The sequence below is a fragment of the Typopeltis vanoorti genome, chromosome 10, assembly GCF_054136105.1.
Source record: "Typopeltis vanoorti isolate ZY-2024b chromosome 10, IOZ_Tvanoo_1.0, whole genome shotgun sequence".
In the NCBI taxonomy this organism is placed as follows: domain Eukaryota; kingdom Metazoa; phylum Arthropoda; class Arachnida; order Uropygi; family Thelyphonidae; genus Typopeltis; species Typopeltis vanoorti.
In genome coordinates this window covers 74,764,970-74,786,743 of record NC_143558.1, presented here as the reverse complement: position 1 = coordinate 74,786,743, position 21,774 = coordinate 74,764,970, and the positions used below count along the sequence as shown (strand labels likewise).

The following is a 21,774-nucleotide window of genomic DNA, read 5'->3' as shown; positions in this document are numbered from 1 at the left end:
TAATGAATGGCATTTTATTGCAGAGCCAATTTATTGAATAAACAGTTCACCAAACAAGAGTTCAATGAATGACAATTCATCATAAAAATAATTGAAAGAAATGATTCAAGAATAATTTTTGATGCATTTATGATTCCTTTCATAATTCATTGAAACAGTTACTTTGGTAGGATATCTGCTATTCAGTGATATCAAATTATCTTTTTAAAAATTAAAATTTTTAGCAGTGCCCAGTTTTGAATAAATGAATAAAAAGTAAAGGATGACTTTTAGTTTTATAATATATGTAAATATTTCTTAAATGTATAATAAAAATGCCTTGTAATTAGAAATTTCCTGAGTAACATTTTGCATAAAAGAAATTTTTGTATAGTTATGTTTTTTCACAAAATGTTTGTGATATTTATTAAAAAAAGTCTTACCTTTAATTTAGTTTTAATTATTTAACTTAAAACACTTGGGAGAAGAATGCATTAAACTTTCATTGATGAGGTTTCGTGCTTATAAAGAACCATAATCTTGTTTGTATAATAAGTGATGATTTTACTTTCCTTTACTGCCATGTTATTTGCCATGTCAAGCAGTAGTGTTTGACAAGGCAAAATTTGCGTTTCCAAAGAGGAAGTTGATATAGTGAGAGAGAAAAAATAGAATAGCTATGGAGTTTATTAGAACAGAATGCCTTCTGGAAGTTGAAAGGAGAAATATAGTATAAAGGAAAGCATGTTTCTTAAGACAAAAAAGATGGAAAAGAGCATCATGAAGAAAACAAACAGTTATTCCAAAATTAACAGATCAATTTCTTTTAAAAGAAGCTAAGTTGGAGTGTAGATGAACGTGAAAAGAAGAATTATAGTTTCTCCCAAACCAATGGAGAGTTCTTTTTGATATACTGAGCAATTTATTCTAGTTAAACATTGTAACCTCAAAAGTAATGAACTTTTTGTGCTCGAGGATAAAGAAGTTTCCACAAGAAAAAAGGGCACTTTAAAATTATGTTTGTATCCAAAGAATTAGGAAAAACAATTGAATATGTTAAAGAAGACATGAAAGAAGAAATATTGTTTTATGCAAGAATAAAAAAATTTTATACATACTGTTTTATGTTAACTCAGTTAACAGAAAACAGTACTATTATTATTATTGCATGGATGCCTCCATGGAGTCCTAAGACTCATCGTGGGAGACCCAAACTATCACAATATCTATTGTACCTCTCCTTGTAACTGTCAATACACAGAGCACTCACAACTGACTCAGTCAACCCATTCCATTCATTCACCACTCTCCAAGTGAAAAATCTAGTCCTCATGCATTTGCTAACTGCACTCTTATCCAACTTCCAGGGATGACCTCTTGTTTTGTCCCTCTAGCCAAGTACTGAAACATTTCCTTTAACATGTTCGCTGCCAACTACGAGTATACTCGTAGTTTGTATATGAGCTTCACAAGCCAACTATGAGTATACTCGTATGTCGATTTACTGACCTCCTATGCCAAACATGAGTTAACCCTTAGTATAATTACCTTAATTTGGACTTCTGAATAAAGCGGAGAGCACGCCTGGGGGCTTGGTAGAAGGGAAATAATTTCAACTAAAATATAGTATATTATATATGTGCCTCAGAAGCCAACTACGAATATACTCGTATGTCGATTACCAACCTCTTATGCCAAGCGCGAGTTAATCCATAGTATAACACGGAATTTGTAAATCAATTTAAAACTAATAAAATCAATAAAAAAAAAAACAATTTATTCAAATTAAGAATGGTAAATTTTAAAACAATTTTCTACGCACAATGGTGGTTTTTCCTGGCAAACAGGACAATAATAATGTGTTTTGCGTCGTCGTTTGTTTCGTGTACACACACGGCATGGCTTTGTCGGGTGATTCTTTTTTTCTGTTGGTGGTAAAATTTCCAAATAATGAAAATCCTGATTCCTCCTGATATTATTTGATGCTGTAAACTCATCCATTCCAACAAAAACTGAGATAAATTGATCTCTAAATTTTAACGCAGTCATTGCATTTCCAGTAATTATGTTATAAAATTTATGCACATTTTGAATGTATACCTCAAAAATGCGTATTACTAATTTCTTTGGCCATCTAATTGTCTTTTGTAAGCGGAATAGTAAGAAAGCATTTGATCAGAAAGATTGGTGCCTGACATACCCAAATTATAATCTCTAATGATATTTGGTTTTAATTGAAATTTACCATTCCGATTTTGCACTTCAACCATTTCAAATTTGTGCATATTTGAAATGGAAAGACCTTCCCTCTTATGCTTCCATTTGCTAACTACAACAGGACCTCTTCTTTGCCAGAAAAATTCCCCTTTCTTTAGTTTCTTCTGAATAACATCTGGTGGATTTTTTTCCTATTATTTCTCAGCATTCCACACATGTACATTTTTCTGTCAATAAGTGATTCCGTCAGAGCTACAAAATTATAAAAATTGCCCATATGCAATACATAACCCCTGTCTAAATATTCTTCCATCAAGTGGAATACAATATCATATGCATGACCCATTTTCACTAAAGAGGATTCAGATTTTCCTGTATAAATTTTTATTTTTATCACCAATCCATTCGATTCACATAGTTCATAGAATTTCACGCCATATTTATGTTTTTTGTTTTTTATGTATTGCCAAAACGCCAGTCTACCATGCCATAACACCATTAACTCATCAATACATAAGTTTTGTCTGGTGTGTAACTATTTTGCACACACTGTTAAAAGGATCTAGGACTGGTCTTAATTTGTGCAATTTATCATTAGCGGCTTGGGAATTATCTGTGAAATGCAAATGATGCAATAAAATTTGAAATCGATTTCAGCTCATTTTAGAGCGCCAAAATGGCAAATTGTAAAGTTGATTTGTATTCTAATAATGCTCAATAGATGGTAAATTACAAGGACACATATGAAGTAAAAGTGCAAGAAATAATTTCATTTCAGATATGTCTGTTGCTTTCCAGTTTGAAATTCTTTGACTTTTTTATCTGTGCTCGGCTTTGCTCAATATTTTGTAAAGCATATAAATTGGTTTGTTCTACTAAAATTGTGAGAAAATCTTCAGAAAAGTTCAACTAACCTTTGATACTGAAATTTCCAGTGTCAATTTTGAAACCTGCAGTTTCAACAAAGTCAGATTGTGGGGGCTCTTGTTCTGAATTTTTCCAGTAAGTAGATGTTGATGTATTTGGCTGGATGCTAACTTCATCTTCAAAAGTTTCTTCATCATCTGAATCACCGCTAGAGTCGTCTGTAGGATCATCTTCGGAATCGGAAGCACATATTTCATGAAATTCATCATCACTCATATTAGCATAAGCTTCTACTTCTATATCAGTAAGTTTTCTTTTACTGGCCATGGCAAAATTGAAAGATAGACTAGAAACTAAAACTAGACTAGACGCAATAAACACCATTGTCAGTGCATGTAATATATATGTGGAAGTGATACGAGATTACTCGTAGTTGGCCTATGAAACAAAATTCTGTCTGATAAGCCAGCTACGAGATTACTCGTAGTGACCTTGAAGACTCAAAAGCGCTTGGCGTGCGGGAACAAACTATGCCTGAGGAGCGTGGCAGCGAACGTGTTAAGTAACTTAAATGTTTCTATCATATCCCCCTCCCCGTTTTTCCATGTATCTACTAACTTTTGCAATCCACAAACCCTCAATCTGTCCTCACAGGAAGCATTTCATCATTCTGTTCACTTGCCTCTGGATCCTCTGCCACTTTCTCATCTCCAAGAAATTCAGATGACCAGACCTGAACAGAGTAATCCATATGTGATGGCATCAAGGCTTTATAAAAAGGAATGATAACTCCCTTATCCCTGCTTGTTAGTGTCTTCTTCAATAACCAAGTAATCCTGTTAGCCACTCTGGCTACTTTAGCAATATGCCTTCTAAACTTCAACTCTCTATCTACTACTATTACTGCAGAATTTTTGGCTTCATCAATTTCCTAGAGTATAGTTCCTTCAACATGGTACACCGCTTGTAATCTTTGTATCCCAAAATGCATAACTTGACACGTTTCCACATTAAATTGACATCGATCATGTTTTGCCCATACTATCATCCTATTTCAATCATCCTACAAGCTCTCAACATCAACTTGATAAATTATTACCCTACCCAACTTTGTATCATCAGCAAACAACTGAATTACCTTGATGGACCTGTGGTTTCAGTCAGGATTTCTCCATGACTGCAGGTCGTAAAGAGTCCAGCTATTCCTGTCTTGGACTTTTCTTCTTCATTTTCTTCCAACTTTCTTAATCATTGGATCTTCCCACCTTAAGGCTGGTCTTCCAGGTTTCCTTTTGGTATCTCTCGGATACCAGTTTGTAACTCTGACTGTCCATCTGTTGTCTCTCATTCTGGCGAGATGTCCTACCCATCTTCTTTTGCTGTTGTAGATTGTTTTTATTATATCTGTGAGTCCAGACTTCTTCCTGATTTCTGTGTGTGTGTCTCACGTGGTCTATTTTGTTTATATTGCAAATTCTTCTTTCTATTGCATGTTGAGTTGTTATTAAGCTTTGTTCTTCTTTTAAAGTTGTGTTTCATGTTTCACTGCCATAAGTTAATGCTGGTAAGATGTGACTATTGAAAAGATGGGCTGTTATGTTTATATCTATGTTTTGGTTGGTAGTGAAACATGAAACACAACTTTAAAAGAAGAACAAAGCTTAATAACAACTCAACATGCAATAGAAAGAAGAATTTGCAATATTTCATTTTAGGATTCTAGGAGTTTGGGTGAGTGAGATATTAATACCACATCATCGGTGAATAATAGGATATTTAATATTAAATTATTAAAACAACTGAATATTCCCCTTCAAATTATATCCTGTATCATTTATGTCCAAATTAAACAGGATTGGTCCCAGCACAGAGCTCTGCAGCACACAACTAGTCACATGCCTTCTCTGGGATTCTGCTCCTCCATATACTAATTTTTGGTATCTGTGCATCAGCCACCCTTTTATCCATATTACCAGTTTCATATCTATGCCCGAAACAGAGTTCCATATGGTATTCTGTCAAATGCCTCTTCAAAATCCAGCAGTATCATTGTGTAGCCATTCCCTTTATCCAACTCAGCTGTCACTCTATTATAAAACGTTTGTAGATTACTAAGGCATGACTGACCCTTCACAAAGCCAAGCTGCTCCTCATAGAGTACCATATTCTATCTGCACGTTCCCGAATTCTCTTTTTAACCAACTTTTCCAGTACCTTTACTACTGCGTCTTAGATACTGATTGTTCTATAATTTGCTGCTACAGACTTACATCTTCCTTTATGCAAAGGAATTATTTTGCCCTCCTTCCATGCTTTTGGGATTTTGTCTGTGCTTAGACTTAAATTAAACAGCCTAGTCAAAGATATTGCCAGTTCCCATGCATTGTCCTCTTAAAACATGAGCCGATATCAAATTCAATCCCAAGCTGTATTTGCATTCAGATTCTGCAATATCCAAAGTACCTCCAATTCATCCACCTGTGTTCCCATATCAGTCCCTGTCACGTCTTCATCTTTAGCATGCATCCCAAAACACTGATGCCATGACCTTTCCTGCTGATGGAACCGACTTTGTCTTCTTCGGCGCTGAACAACCGGCTTCTGTCCACTGTTTTGACTGCTGATTGGATTCTGGTGTGTAATGGTGAATCCAAGTCTCATTCATAGTAATAAATCAATGCACAAAATCACTTTTATTCTTGTTAAAGCGCTCCAAGCACTGTTCAGAGATTTTCATGCGAGTGTGTTTTTGATCTGCTGTGAGCAAGTGTGGCACCCATCTTGCACAAAGCTTTTTCATTTGCAATTTTTCATGAAAAATATATCCTACACGTTCTTTCGCAATGCCTATAGTCTCAGCAATTTCACGTACTTTGATTCGCCCGTCGTCCAGTACCATATCATGCACTTGATCAATGATTTCTGGTGTTGTTACACTTTTGGATCTTCAAGGCTGGTAACGGCCACATTTAAACTCGGCAGCCCATTTCTTAATTGTCGAAAATGAAGGAGAAGAGTGCCCATAAACTTTTATGAACTTCGAATGAATTTCTTTTGGCGTTAAGTCTTCTTTTACAAAGACTTTTATAACCACACGATACTCAATTTTATCCATTTTAAGGGATGCAGATAACACTTTTGCGTCAGACAGTTGTATAAAGCAAACTACTTGATAGAATGACTTGCAATTTTACATGGATGCTTATGACAGATGTACCAACTTAGAAAAAAAAAAATCTTGTCAATACTGTTGCCATCTATGGTCAAGGCTGAGAACTTTTCAGACTACCCTCGTAGTAGTCAATACATTATTATATTTACATTTTTTTATATAATCAATGGATTCTACCAAACACAGACATAGCTATACGATTGAATAAAGAGTATTAAGCATAGGGTGAATGAGTACACAAAATAGAATGGCAGTAGGAGAGCAGAGCAGTACTTTGGGCCTCTGCCTACAGAAAAATTGGTGCAAACTTGGAGGAAACAAGAGAAGCAAATTCTAAAAAACATTCTCCACAGAAAACTGGCCAGACATTGAAAATGAATTAAAAACTTTAATCGTTGTTGGATATCTACAAAAATGATTATTCAACAAGTAAAATTATTGTCAATGGAAAGAAATAGCATTGATTTTACAGCGTCGCCATCATGTTGTTTTAGATTTATGAAGATAAATGATTTATGCATGCATGCAAAAACGAAAATATCACAAAAAATGGCAGGCAAATTCAAAAATGAAATGATTGAGTTTCATAGATTCATCATAAATGCTAGAAAATAAGACAATTTTGGCCTTTTACAGATAGCTAATATGGATAAAGTGTCTCTGACTTTTGATGTGACCTCGTACAACACTGTTGCAACTCCAAAGGTAAAAAAAACAATCATTGTTAAAACTTCCGGTCACAAAAAAACCCCCTGCAATACTGTTGTTTTAAGTGTTGTTGATAGTGAAGATGAATATGAATAAAGATTTGAAAAGAAGATTAATGAAATTTATAAAAATTATTTTGTTTATATTCTTCTTCTTTTCTTCAAGGATTAGGCACTTGCCTGTGTCAGCTTCACTGGTCTTTCCATCTTGTCACTGGTCTTCTCCCCTCTCTTTCCCTTTGGTCTATATCTATCCTTCTCTTTTGGTAGCCAATATCTTTCCATCCTAATATAGATGTTCTTTCCATTTCTCTCTATATTCCTTGATCTTTTCATTTATGTTTATAAATATCAAGTTCTTTTCTGATGTCTTCATTTCTTATATGGTCCAATTTCATGCATCCTTTAATTGTTCTTAAAAATCTCATCTCTGCAGCTTGTATTTTACTCTCATCTTTCTTTTTAATCATCCATGATTCTGAACCATATAAACAGAGTCAGATTGGTCATTACTTTATAAAATTTTATCTGAGTTTCTCATCTTTTTTTTATTTTTTATTTAACGTCCTTTTAATTTCTCCACAGATTTCCTGAAATCTCTTTATTTTTTCATCTATATCTTTAACATATGTTATTATGCAGCCTAAATAATTAAACTTTCATCTGTTCTGTTTTTGAGTTTTGTTCTGTAAATTGATTTTTGAAGGTCATCTTCATTGCCTTGTACGATAATCTGATCATCTGCATTACATTGATAACAGTTCTTGTTAACTTGGATACCTTGGTTTATTGTTGAAAAGGGTGCATACAACTTTGCAGGAGAACACAGAATAACTCGGAAGATGTACAGAAGCTGAGTGAGTACCACAATATATTTAAACACATCAGTTTTTGGTCACGTAACTTCATTACCAAATGGCAACACTAGATGGTGTGATATGCCACACCATTTGAAAATGGCGACTTTCAGTGGTGCTGAGCAAGCACATTGTGTGTTTTGGTATGAGAAAATGAAGTCTTCAACACAAGTTCAGAGGAATTTTCGCATGTAATATGGCAAAGAACCTCCTAGTAGGCACTCAGTCTACATGTGGCACAAGAATTTCGTAGAAACAGGCTGTTCTGTGCATCATCCAAGGTCAACAGGAAGGCCATGTGCTGCTGATTCTGTTGTGGAAGAAGTTGGGAAAATTTTCACAGAAGCCCTGGAAAGTCAACCAGATAGGCGTCTCATCAAATTGGAATTTCACATGTGACTGTGTGGTGTGTTTTATTACAGCATCTTTTAAGACGCTATAAATTTACCTTCATACAACATTTGAAGAAAGATGATAATATGATATGCCAGGATTTCTGTATGGAAATTATCAGTAGGATAGAACAAAATGAGGACTTTTTGGACACGATTGTTTTCAGTGACAAGTGCACTTTTCACGTAAGTGGGCAAGTAAGAACAACTGCAGAATTCAGGGAAGCGAAAATCCACACACCATCATAGAACATGTTCATGGCACCCCTAAGACTGACGTTTTTTGTGCCATAAGGAAAAAGAAAGTGTATAGATCCTTCTTTTTTTCGGAGTCTACCGTTACTGGTGGTGTGTATCTGGACATGTTAAAAGGGTACCTAATACCGCAGTTAGATGACAGTGACCACGGCAGACGCTTACATTCCCAGTAAGACAGAGCACCTTCTCATTACCTGACAGACGTAAGGTCGTACCTCAACACCTGTTTTCCAAGCAGAGAAGGCATCTGATGACCACTGCATTTCTCTGATCTTACACCATGAATTTTTTCTTGTTGGGCTTTGTGAAAAATCAAGGGTTTGTACCACCACTACCAGCCAATTTGAATGAGCTGCATTCAAGAATTACTGCCACCATTGCTGAAGTTACACCAGATATGCTCTGCCACGTGTGGCAGGAAATTGATTACAGATGGGATGTCTGCAGAATTACTGGAGGCAGTCATATCTAACTTTAAACTGTCTATGTTGAAACTTCAAGTGTTACACTACATTTGCACTGTAAAAAAAAATTGTTAATCTATCTCTGTTTACCTTCAATTGTCATTCAAAGTTGTATATCTCTTTTGAAACACCCTGTATATTCAATGCAGTTGGCGATAAGTTACATCCCTGTCTGACACCCTGATTTATTTCAGTCTCTTCTGTTATTTATTACCTAACTGTAACTGTATTTTTGTTACTTTATATAAACTTTGTATGGTCTGCACCAAATGTAATGGATATTCTTTTTTTTTTTTCATTATATTCCAGTTTTTCTCTGTATATTTTATCAAAAGCTTTCTTGTAATCTATAAAGGCCACATGAGTCTCTAAATTAAATTCTCATCTTTTTTTCAGTAATTTGTTTTAGCAAATAAATATTGTCTATACATGCTCTTCCATGTCTGAAACCATTTTGTTCTTCTGAGAGTAGATTGTTTGCAATATTTCTAAGTCTTTTATTCAGGATTTTACTGTAAATTTTGTAACTTGTATTTAATAAACTTATTCCTCTGTAATTTCCATAATCATTTCTGTCTCCTTTCTTAAATATAGATATAACCTTAGCTTTTAACCAATCTGATGGAACCTCACATTACCTCCAACAGTTATTTATTAATTTTAAGAATCTATGATGTAAATATTCCAGTTTTATTGGTTCTATATCATTGCTGATTTCTTCATTATTATTTTCTGTTATTAAATTTGGGTTATACCATTAATTCTTATAATGTTCTGTCCATTGTTTCTCTTGTATTATGTTGATTTGTGGTGTATCTCTTTCTTCGTTGTTTAATTTCCTAATGTAGGAAATTAAATTCCTTTTGTAGGCTATGTGTTGTTTTCCATGTATGTCTTTTTCTATTTTATTAATAAAGCTGTCCCAAGAATTTTGATAAGCTTTCTGTTCTATGGTTTTAGCTATATTTCTTTTGTTTTTGTTTATTTCTTTTGTTTCCTCTGTATGTTTTTGGAGGAGTGATTTGTATGCTAATTGTTTTCTTTTATGGCATTTTCTGTATCTATGTTCCAGGATTTTAATGTTTTTCTTTTTAATATTTTATTTTCTTTTCCAAGTAGTTCAAAGGCTGCTTGATGTGTTATCTTTATTAAAGTTTTCCATTCTTCTTCTGTATCTTCACTGATTTGGGCTTCTTTTAGGTAATCTGTTAATCTTGATTGATATAGCCCGTGTGTTGAGGCTTAAGTGCTGTGAAGAATTCATGTTGGAGGTTTAATGGAATATTATCAGCACTGAGAAAGGATTAAAACAAAGTTTAATGCTTCCAATATTTCGTCTCAGTCACATAGACATCTTCAGGGATTACAAAATACTTTTTGTAACAACACAAATACAATACAACAGTGTATTCAACATTTAATATTCCATTAAACCTCCAACATGAATTCTTCACAGCACTTAAACCTCAACACATGGAATCTGATCATTCATGGTGAAGAAATAGCACGCAAAGCAAAACAATATGGTAAGTTGAAACTACGCTTATCGGGGCAATTAAATCGGCTGGCCTTTTTAAAAAGATGTCAGGACTCAAGTTATTCCTAACTGTGTTAGACTTAAAATCAAATAAAGCCCTCCGGATATACAAATGCGCTAGTCTGGCACTATTACGAGAGCAGATTGCTGCAAGTCGTGCTAGCCTTGCTACAGCAAATGCCACCATTGGCTCGTTACAATCAGTGCTCTCCACTATACTCATTCCTGAACTTTGGTCCATTCTCGTTGGCATCTCAGAAGCTTCTGCTCAGAAAGAATTCCAAAAAATAAAAAATAAGCACATCAAAAAGTTTAATAACCTTTGTAAATCGGAACCGCTATCTCAAGTTCAACCTCTTCATACAGTAGTCAACCTATTGTCTAAAAGACTCAGCGAAGATGCTGTTAGTGCCCTAAGACTCGGCCACAATTTTGCCATTGCACCTAAAGAAGTTCCAGTTGGATATTATGTTCAACATCGAACGCGGAATCTGTCACTGCTCCGGAATCAGCCAATAACATCAGACTTGACATAGCTAACATCCTATCCCAATCGTTACCTTCAAAAATTAATTTATCTTCCAGACAACTCTCTGCCCTCAGAAAATTATGGAAAGAAAAAAGTATCATCATCACCAGAGCTGATAAGGGTAATGCCATGGTCATTCTTAATGCCTCAGAATATAATCGAAAAATTGATATTTTTCTCCGGGATCGCTCTACCTACATACCACTTGAACACGATCCCACAATAGCTCAAGTTAAAAAATTAAAAAACCTACTTAAAAAAGTGGCCTCCTGACATTACAAAAAAACTGAAACCTTTCGGTTCTCATCCCCCCCCCCCCCCCCCCGACACACATATATATACGGTTTACCTAAAATCCACAAATCTAATTCTCCTCTAAGACCTATAGTAGATGCTACAAATTGTCAAGGCAGCTAGCTAACTCTCTGACCCCCACTCACTGGTCTTACCACATCTTATTTAAAAAACTCAACCCATTTTAAAAACTTAATTGAAAATCTTACCTTATATTATACAGACATATTGGTAAGCTTTGACATCATCTCATTGTTTACCAATATTCCCCTAATTGACACCTTAACACTCTTAAAAAATGTGTTTCCTTCTGATAACTTAGAGCTCTTTTCCTTTGATATCATTTCTGGTTATTTTTCTTTGAAGAACAAAATCTACAAACAGATAGAGGGAACTGCCATGGGTTCCCACCCCTCACCCCCGCTGGGTAGATGACGTGTTCTCTATTTAGCCTCATGGCCTAGACACATTAGACTACTTCCTCAGTCACCTCAATAGTTTACATCCAAGAATCCAGTTTACGATGGAAAAGGAAAATAACAAAGTTTATCCTTCCTGGACACCTTAGTAACATGCCTTCCTAATGGTAACCTTTTTTTCTCTGTATATAGAAAACCTACTCATACAGGCAGATACGTTCACAAATTCTCCCACCACCACCCTTCTCAGCAATATGGCATTATTAAAACTCTAACCAATAGAGCCCGCAATCTTTGTTCCACTGAAATTGCCCTTTCAACCGAATTCAAACACATCCTCAACACCTTCCTTTCCAATGGCTACAATGATTACAGAATTAAAAAAATAATCAAGTCCTTCCCCATTCCCTGACCATCTCTTCAGAAGAATTTCAGAAATGCCATCACCATACCTTACATCTGTGGCACATCAGAAAAAATAGCCAGATCATTAAAAAAGTACAACCTCCATAGAGCTTTTAAGCTCCAATGTAAACTTGCTACCCTTATCCGTTCCACCAAAGAACAGCTCCCTCCTCTCTCAGTGCCTTGGAGTATATAGAATACCTTGTTCCTGTAAGCTGGCTTACTTAGACAGACAGGTAAATCAGCCGCCATCTGGTTAGAAGAACACAAGTCATACATCTGCAATCACAATTTTGGATGCAACTCACAGGATCTCCTGGAAAAAAACCACCATGCTCCACCATAGTAAAATCAAAAAAGAAAGACTGTTCTTTAATCTGCATCTGCACTTAGGAATCAACTTAATTTGAACAAATATAGATGCATTAAACTTCCCAAAATTTGGGAAACATTAATTATCAGAGATCCCTCTTTACATCCTAGGCCACCTGCAAATGCCTATAGAGGGTGCACTACCTAGATAGGACTTTAGTTTCACCCACTGTTGTATTGCATTTGTGTGTGTGTTGTTACAAAAAATATTTTGTAATCCCTAAAGATGTCTCTGTGACTGAGACGAAATATTGGAAGCCTTAAAATTTGTTTTAATCCTTTCTTGGTGCTAATAACATTCCATTCATTTGATCCCAAGAATTTTTTTTTTTTTTTTTTTAAAGGCAATTTTTTTTCATATTATTTAGTTGAAAATGTGTCAAAATGCTACACTATACTGACAGTTAGAAAAAAAAAAAAAAAAAATGAGTACAATGGGCAGATCAGGTATCAAAATTGTGGAAGCATTAAAATTTGTTTTTTAATCCTTTCTCAGTGCTGATAATATTCCATTCATTTGATCCCAAAAATTTTTTTTTTAAAAAAAAGGCAATTTTTTCCATATCATTTAGTTGAAAATGTGTCAAAATGCTACACTATACTGACAGTTAAAAAAAAAGAAGCATAATTTAAAAAAAAAAAAAAAGTACTCGTATGAGTACAATGGGCAGATCAGGTATCAAAATTGTGCAAGAGATGTCACCACTAGGCCATTTTAGGTGCTGTACTCAAATGAGTATGCTGGGATAAAATGAGTTAAACCTCCAACATGATTGATATAGCATTTTAATGCTTTCTTCTTATAAATAGATATACTTTGTATGCTTGTTCTATTTCTTGTTTTTTCTTATTTACTTCCTTTCTCCATTTTGCTAGTATTTCTATTTTAAAGACTACTAAATAATGATCTGAAAAAATTTCACTTTCTTTGTAAACATGTACCTCTCTCACACTTGGAGCTAGTTTCTGGTTAGCAATGATATTTTGTTTATATTATTAGTATATATATACATATATATATTATATGTTAGATTTTGTGTACATTATTATATATATTATTATATGTTAGATTTTTTTGATGATTTGATTTTTTTTTAAGAATAAATGTTGCTTTATTTAATAAATGGATAATACATGTATTAAATTTTAAAATAAAAAAAAATATTTAAATGAAAATTTTGATGCATAATTTGTGCATCTTATACTGTGAAGAATTTTTTTTTTCTCAAACTATTTGACATGAAAAATGTGATGTGTCCAATACAACAGCGCGTCTTTAAAAAGAAAAATTACGGTAGAATCCAAATTCATTGTTAACTTAAGCAGTTTCATGGCTAACATATCTGCTTTCCAGTCAACAGCTGTTTGATTTTTTTTTTCAGAACTTGTAATTAAATTTAATTACAACTCCTGAAGGTGGCTTGAAGGAGTTCCCTGGTTGATCTCTAGAGCAGATTTTCCAGATTATGTTAAAAAATAAAATGAAAATTAAAAAAAAAATCTTAACCTTTCCATGATACTAATATGCTATAGATTAAAGGTAGGTACTGTTTTAGCAGTTTGCTCACTTTTCAAAACTGAGTAAGGGTGTGATTAGGAAGCATGGTAAGTCTAGGTTTTCATGTGTGTGGTATGTGAAATGGAACTCCACTGGATGTTGTGAGTGTATCTTCAGTGAATGTTTTTAAAGGAGGATGTAATAGATGTTATATGATCTGGAAGAGGCTTTCCTTTCAAGGACTCATCCCTCAATCAGTCCTTGACTTCCTTGAAGAGCATGCATGCATGAAGATGATAATAATAATAATAATATCTTGTTCTGTAAATATTTTATAGATGTTCAGACTCAAGCAATGTATCAGATTATGGATGAAGGATTTATTGGACTTATATTCTCAGTATTTAGTGAGGACTCAACAACTAAAGTAAGTGTTTTGACTATAACCCATGGCACATATTTAATCTTTTTCATTGCCAATTTAATATTTTTTTAAATTTTTATGACCCACAGCTGAGAAAAATGTTGTCTAGATCAGTAATTGGCTACAAATAGCACTACCATCCATGCCACTGAAGCTGTATGAATAGAACTTGACAAATGGTGATTCCAACTATACACAAATCATGTATGACCTCATATCAGTGAACATGTTAAAGAAGCATATGCAGTACAGAAAAAAAATTAAATAAAATATTGAGATTGAATTTAAAAAAAAAATAAAAAAGATATATATTTACAAAGTTGCTCTTGGTAAGAGAGTACTAGAGAAACATAGATGTTTGACCAGGTGACCAACAGTCTAACAGTTCAAACTACTTGGCCTTATGTATTTTGTTGGGATGGATATTATTTGCACATTTGTTGCTGATTAAGAACTAAAAATTGGAACAGCTTTATAAAGAACTTGATTTTTTTTTTTCTGGCATAAAATCTCATAGCTACTCCTAACATTTCCAGCTGTGCCTAGAAATGCTAAAGGTAACTAATGTGATTGTGAGTCTGTCTCAGTGTCACAAACATTTCAGTATTTTAACTATAAAGAAAAAGGATAGAGGTAATGTAGCAAACAGTCTTTGAAACAAATGACCAAAAAGGAACTGTTAATAAAGCATGTAACATAGTGCCAAATCTCTGTATGCTGGTTTGGTCAAGTTCATAATTATCATGGGTTTGAAAAAAAAAAAAAAAATTGCATGAATATTGTTCCACACTGTTTAGGTGATGAGGAAAAATTTAGATGACTGGATGTTTGCAAAGATTTTGTTCAAACAGCTGATAGTCAAACCTTTTCATAAACATATTTATTTTGTATGAATCTCACCCATGAAAACTTGAGAAAGACTTGAAAAAGTCTTTCGAAAGCTTCCATTGATGGCATTTGTATTAGTGCAATACATGGGCTTAGTTAGAAATAAGATCTCTTGATCAAAGACTCGAGACCACATCTATGAGGGTCCTGAGAAAGATTAGGAAACTGAATAGATGGCATCAGTGACAGTATCATATTAAAAACGAGGATATTAGAAAAGAACTTGACATTCAGGAAAGTGTTAGCAGTGCTCATCTCAGGTGGTATGTCCACTTAAACAGAATGAAAGGTCAAAGATTAGCTAAACAAGTGTTCATTGCCGCCAGGAAAAAGATCCAGAGGAAACCAAGATGGAGGTGGATTGATACAGTAAAAAGTGCTTTATAAGATAGAAATATAAGATCTGATAATATTGGAATGTTGACAGATAACAGATTAATCTGGAGGAAAATTGTTGATAGGAAGTTAGTATTGATGTAACTTTTCATGTGTATTACTGTTGTAAAATCTTGTACAACCCCTGAGAGTATATGTCAGGAATTTGATGATGATCACTTATAATAATGTAAACTTTTCATGTAGTGCTATCGTAATATCCTGTTTATCTCTTCAGAGTATATATATAAGGAAGTTGATGCTCCTTTTGATAAACATGAAAACTGGAATGCTTTTCTCTGATATAAAAAGAAATTTTTTCCCATTGCAGTTAGGAAGAGCATTACATAGGTTTCATAGTCTTTGCAGGTTTATTCTCATGAAATGTTTTAGTTTAGTGTTGAAGATCACCTCCATCTATTTAGAGAATTACTTTGTTCTTAACCTCAGCCCATTTCATTTTTTTTTTTTTTTTGTAATTTATTTATTTTTAATATTTTTCCCACCCAGAAAAAGTTATTTGCAAACCTGTAGTACATATGATCCATGGATTGTCTAAGGATTTTTTTTTTCTATTTTTGTTATCAATTTTATATATATATATATATATATAAAATAAAATAAAAAAAAATATAAACATAAATGGATGGAACACGTTCAAAGAATGAAAACAGAAAAATTACCAAAACAAGCTTTAAAGTACAAGCCATTAGGAAAAAGAAAACCAGGACGTCCTCTTAAACGATGACTTCTAAGGCCGGAACAGGCCATGCTAGGCCTAAATCCTTGATATGCATGATGATGATGATGAATTTTATATATATTTCTTTATTTTTTAAACTATTTTTTATAGTTCAATAACCCTGCTCTGGAGACCAATCATCTTTCAGGAATGACCCCTTGTTCTGGTTGCTCTATCCAACATTTCTCCTGCATCTATCCTATAAAACTCTTTAAGCAACTTAAATGTCTCTATCATATCCCCTCTTTTTCTCCTATCAAACAACTGCAATCCACACACCCTCAATCTATCCTCATAGGGAACATTCCACAGGCCACTCACCATTTTGGTTACTTGCCTCTGAATCCAAGAAGCCCAAGGAACTAGACTTGAGTACAGTAATCCAGATGTGGTCATATCAAGGCCTTATAAAGAGGAACAACAATTTCCTTATCAATTAACAAGTATTTTTCTAATACTTGTTAATGTGTTCTTCAGCAACCAAGTAATCTAATGGGCTACCTTAGCAATATGTGCTCTAGACTTGAGCTCTCTGTCTGCTACCACCCCCTAAATTTCTAGCTTCATCTATTTCCTGGAGTACATTGCAATCAATATGATGCACAGCTTGTAATCTATTTATCCCAAAATTTTACATTTTTCGACATTAAACTGACAGCCTATTTAAATCGTCCCGCAAGCTCTCCACATTGCCTTAACTATTATTACTCTACTTAATTTTGCATCATCAGCAAACAACTGAATATTTCCTTTCAGGTTATTTCCTATATCATTTATGTGCAAATTAAACAGCAATGGATCCAGCACTGAACCTTCTGGTATACCACTAGTCACCTGTTTTTGCCACGATACTGCCCCTCCATATACCACTTTTTGATATCTGTCCAGCAGCCACCCTCTTATCCACTTGACCAGTATAATATCTATCCCCATTTGTTCTAATTTGCATAACAGAGTTTCATGTGGTATTCTGTCAAATGCCTTTGCAAAATCCAGCAAAATCATCATGTAGCTATTTCCTTTATTTAACCCAACTGTTAATTCTGTTATAAAAACTTAGTAAATTACTAAGGCATGACCGACCCTTTGCAAAGCCATGATGATCCTCATACAGTATCATATTTTTATCTACCCATTCTTGAATTCTCTTTTTGATCAATTTTTCTAGTACTTTTACCGTCTACAAGAGAATTATTTGCCCTCTTTCCACTCCCTTCGAACTTTACCATAGCTGAGACTTAAATTAAAGAGCCTAGTCAAAGACATTGGCAGTTCCCTTGCACATTCTCACAAAACCAGAGCTGATATTCCACATCTAATCCCACAGCTGTATTTACATTGAGATTCTGCAATATCCTATGAACCTCCAATTCATCCACCTCTGTTCCCACATTAGTGTCCGTCACATAGGTTACAGTACTAACCTCATTAGGATGACGTGCTCTTGCAAAGTGGTCACTCGATAACTGAACTATTTTATCCACTTCTATCTTCTCGTGACCATCATCACTCATTAAGGTTAATCTTCCATAATCATTCTTCCTCTTACTTGCTGCATAACAAAAATACTCTTTGGGATTTCCTTTGGATTCCTTGGCTAGATTCTTCTCATAATTTGATTTTGCCTTCCTTGCCATGCTGGTCATCTTTTTTACCTGAGCCTTATACTGTTCATGAGTTTGCTGGTCACTTTCTCTTTATATAACCTCCACAGCAATTTCTTCTTCTACAGCTCATGCTTAATGATATTACTCATCCATTTAACTCCTACCTGATTAACCCTCCATACCCTAATTTAATACTGCTTCCTGTAGATGATCCTTAACCATATCCCATGCACTATTAACATCCTTACCTTGCAGTGTTTTATGCCATGGCACAGATTCAAACTTCTTCCTAAGCTTGTCATAATCACCTGCATTGTAGTTCCACATATATCCCCTTCTTGTCAGAATATTCCTCATGTTTTAAAATCTCCCAAGTGAAGACCGCATGGTCACTTTAATCAATCGAAGGGGAAATATGGTCACCTTGGTTATGAATAGCTCTTCTGATCCTATGACCAGGTCCAATGCTCTCCCACCCCCCTAGTCACCTCCATCACATGTTGATTTAAGTAATTATTGCTTAGTAGGTGTATAAATTCTATTTCCTTTCTGCCATGTTTTCTTTCTAACTTCTATATCTCCATTGTTGAAGTCTTCCATAATAATAATTCCACCTGTACTCATTGTACTAATTTAGCAATGAATAAGAAATCATCAGTGGAATTCCCTGACCTATAGCAACAACAACTGTATATTTTGTCTTGCTGCTTAATCTCATACCACCAGACTTCCTCAAATGAACAGCCACCCTCCCACCTGTCTCCTCTTCTTTTTGGTTGCAGTTCATCTGCTATCATTAGCAGTACCCCTCCCCATCCTATCTTCCCTGAAAATACTAAACCCTTCACATTCAATCCTTGTAACTACACCATCAGCTGTTAGCCAAGTCTCCCTAATGCCTAAAACTCCTCCCTCTTTTTCCTGATACTTCTGGCATTAGTATATAGAAACTGCAGCATCTCTTTAGGCCTCAGTCCACTTTTACTTCCTGAATCGACTACCCTATTCAATATTTTTTCCTGAGAAACTAGATTCTGCACTTGGTCATTCTTACACTTATCTCATCTCATGGATGCTTCACATAAACTCACTTGCTTAATCCTGAATTTGCAATTCAGCATGCTCAGTAAACAAAGCACACTCTCTCTCTAGACACCTAACACCAAAACCATTTAGATGCAGTTCATCAGCATTGTGCAAATCCTTCTTTCTGCCAAACCATTAAATGATTTGACAGATCGACAAATCCTACATCATTCCTTCTGCACAATCTATGTATAGACTCGCTGGCTACCAATGCCCTCTTCCTCGGTTCGCCTCTATCATAGTAGACTTAGTCTTCACTTTCTCACTCTTCAGTTTTACCTCTTTTAACAACTCTTTTACATCCTTCCTCATAGAATACTTCTTGCCTCTCAAATCATTTGTACCAACCAATATATCAAAAGAGGGTTTCTCCTATTGCAGTTAGAAAGAGTGTTACACGGGTTTCATAGCATTAGCAGGTTTTCCCCCCTCATTTAATATTTTGGTACTGTGCAATTTCACATTTCAGTGAATTATGCTTCCTGAAAGGGGGAAAAAAGTATATTTTTAAAATTTGTGCATTTTTTTGCTCAGATGTTTAGTTTTATAGTATCCTGTGCTCAGCAATTTTTATGTATACAATATGCTTTTACCTGAATAGATAGCAGTTATGCTCTCCAACCTACTTCCAGTAGGTTCGAATACACACTGTGGCATTGATATATTTGTAAGCAGTCAATAGGTTTTATTGTGTAGTAGTAGTATTGTAAACCCAACTACTCTGCTTGTCAGTGATTGGAAGTGGCTTGAAAAGAAAAAGTGTAATGTTTGGGATCCACAGCACAGTTTCTGGACCATCTTGCCCTTCACACACCTATAGTGTCATTTAAGAAAAAAAGAAAGAAAGAAAGAATCCCAGATGATTGGAGTAGAGTGCTCATGGTCCCCATCTGTAAAAAAGGGAATAAAGTTGAATTTGAGAATTATAGAGGAATTTCTTTACTGAGAGTTCCTGGTAAGATTTATGCAAGTATTCTTGAGAAATTGGTAAGAAAAACTGGAGAGGAGAAGCTTGGAGGAGAATAAGCTTGGTTCAAGCCAAACAGAGGTTGTCAGGATCAGATTTTCATTTTAAGACAGATAGTTGAGAAATCATGGGAATATAACAAAGAATCTGTTTAAGTTTTGTAGATTTGGAAAAGACATATGATAAGGTGCCAAGAGGAAAGCTGTTCAAAATGCTCCAGTTATATGGAAATTATTATGTGACACCTCCAGGGAGTCTTTGGACTCCCTGGAGGGAGAGTGTGCCAGCAGCATCGAATGATTGATCCCCTTCCTGATGATATAACATTATATCAAGCAATATATAGTCTCTATTTGAGCTGTAAATCAGCAGTTAGAATTGAAGAAGGTACAGGAAGATGGTTTGATGTCAAATCAGGTGTGCAACAATGGTGCACATTATCTTTACTGTTATTCATTATCTAGGTGAATCACATTATGAAAAGTGGTATTAAATCTATCAAAATTGGCAGTGTCGATCTTTCCTCTTTATTTTATCCAGATGTCATGATTTGAATAAATCCAGTAGAAGTCTACAAGATTCCCTTCACTAAATTGAAGATCGTTTGATGGAAAAGGAATATGATAAAGTGGAAAAGGTATACATCATCTTCAATGTTTTTTCATTAACATCTCCAATTTTGATATCAGGTTTAATACCAATTTCTTTCATAATGTAATAAACCTGATATCAAAATTGGAGATGTTAATGTCAGCTCTTTACTTTATGCAGATGATGTTATACTCCTAAATAAATTCAGGACAAGTCTGCCAGGATTACCTGACCAAATTGAATAACTACTGTAATAAATTTGGTATGAAAATCAGCATTAAAAACAAAGACAATGAAAATAGTCAAAAACTTTGAAAACATCAACTGCATCCTAAATGGAGAAGCCTATAGAATAAGTAAAACATTTCAGCTTTTTAGGTTCTTCATTTCAGCTTATTATTATAATTTTTAGTTAAAATGGCAAATTAAATTTGGAAATAGACAGCAGAATTAGCAAAGCTGGTATGATAAGTAGTCAACTGAACAAATTTATATGGAATAAGAGAGAGATTAGTCAAAATACTAAACTAGCTGTATACAAGACAGTGTTCAAACTAATTTTAACTTATAAATCTGAGAGTTGGATTAGAAATAAAACTCTTCATCAAAGACTGGAGACCATAGATAGAGAGTTCTGAGGAAAGATTAGCGGATTGAACAAATGGCTGTATCATATCCTTGGTGAATGTGGCGGTCGTGTTTAGTTAGGCTAGAAAATGTGTTTTTAAATTTAAATATAGTGTGGCTTTTTGTCTCAAATTGTGCTGCAGTTGTGCATCGGTTAGATACAAGTGTCCTTCATGGTGTTATTGTTTGGAACTGTGTTGTATATTATTATTATTATTATTATTATTATTATTATTATTGTTCCGGGAAACTCCAAGGAGTCGACAGACTCATCGAGGGAGGCCCTAACATCATGTCAAGAACAACTATTCAACATTCACACAGTATCTATCATACCTTGCCTTGAACTCATTCACGGTCGTAGCACCCACAACAGACTCTGGAAGCTTATTCCACTCATTTACCACTCTCCAAGTAAAGAACCTAGCTCTAACACCCTTGTCAACCACACTCTTGCCCAGCTTCCATGCATGGCCCCTAGTCCTCCCACCACCAGTCAT

At 34.6% G+C, this 21,774-nt stretch overlaps 1 protein-coding gene across 2 annotated transcripts in view; it reads left to right on the top strand.

The window, feature by feature from the left end:
- Positions 1 to 21,774, top strand: part of LOC150102514 (lys-63-specific deubiquitinase BRCC36-like) — a 143,928-nt gene that overhangs the window by 32,191 nt on the left and 89,963 nt on the right. For both annotated transcript variants that reach the window (XM_090399200.1, XM_090399199.1), the window contains exon 4: positions 14,306 to 14,394. In XM_090399200.1, coding sequence (XP_090255326.1) covers positions 14,306 to 14,394 — 89 coding nt within the window. The remainder of the gene's footprint in view (positions 1 to 14,305; positions 14,395 to 21,774) is intronic.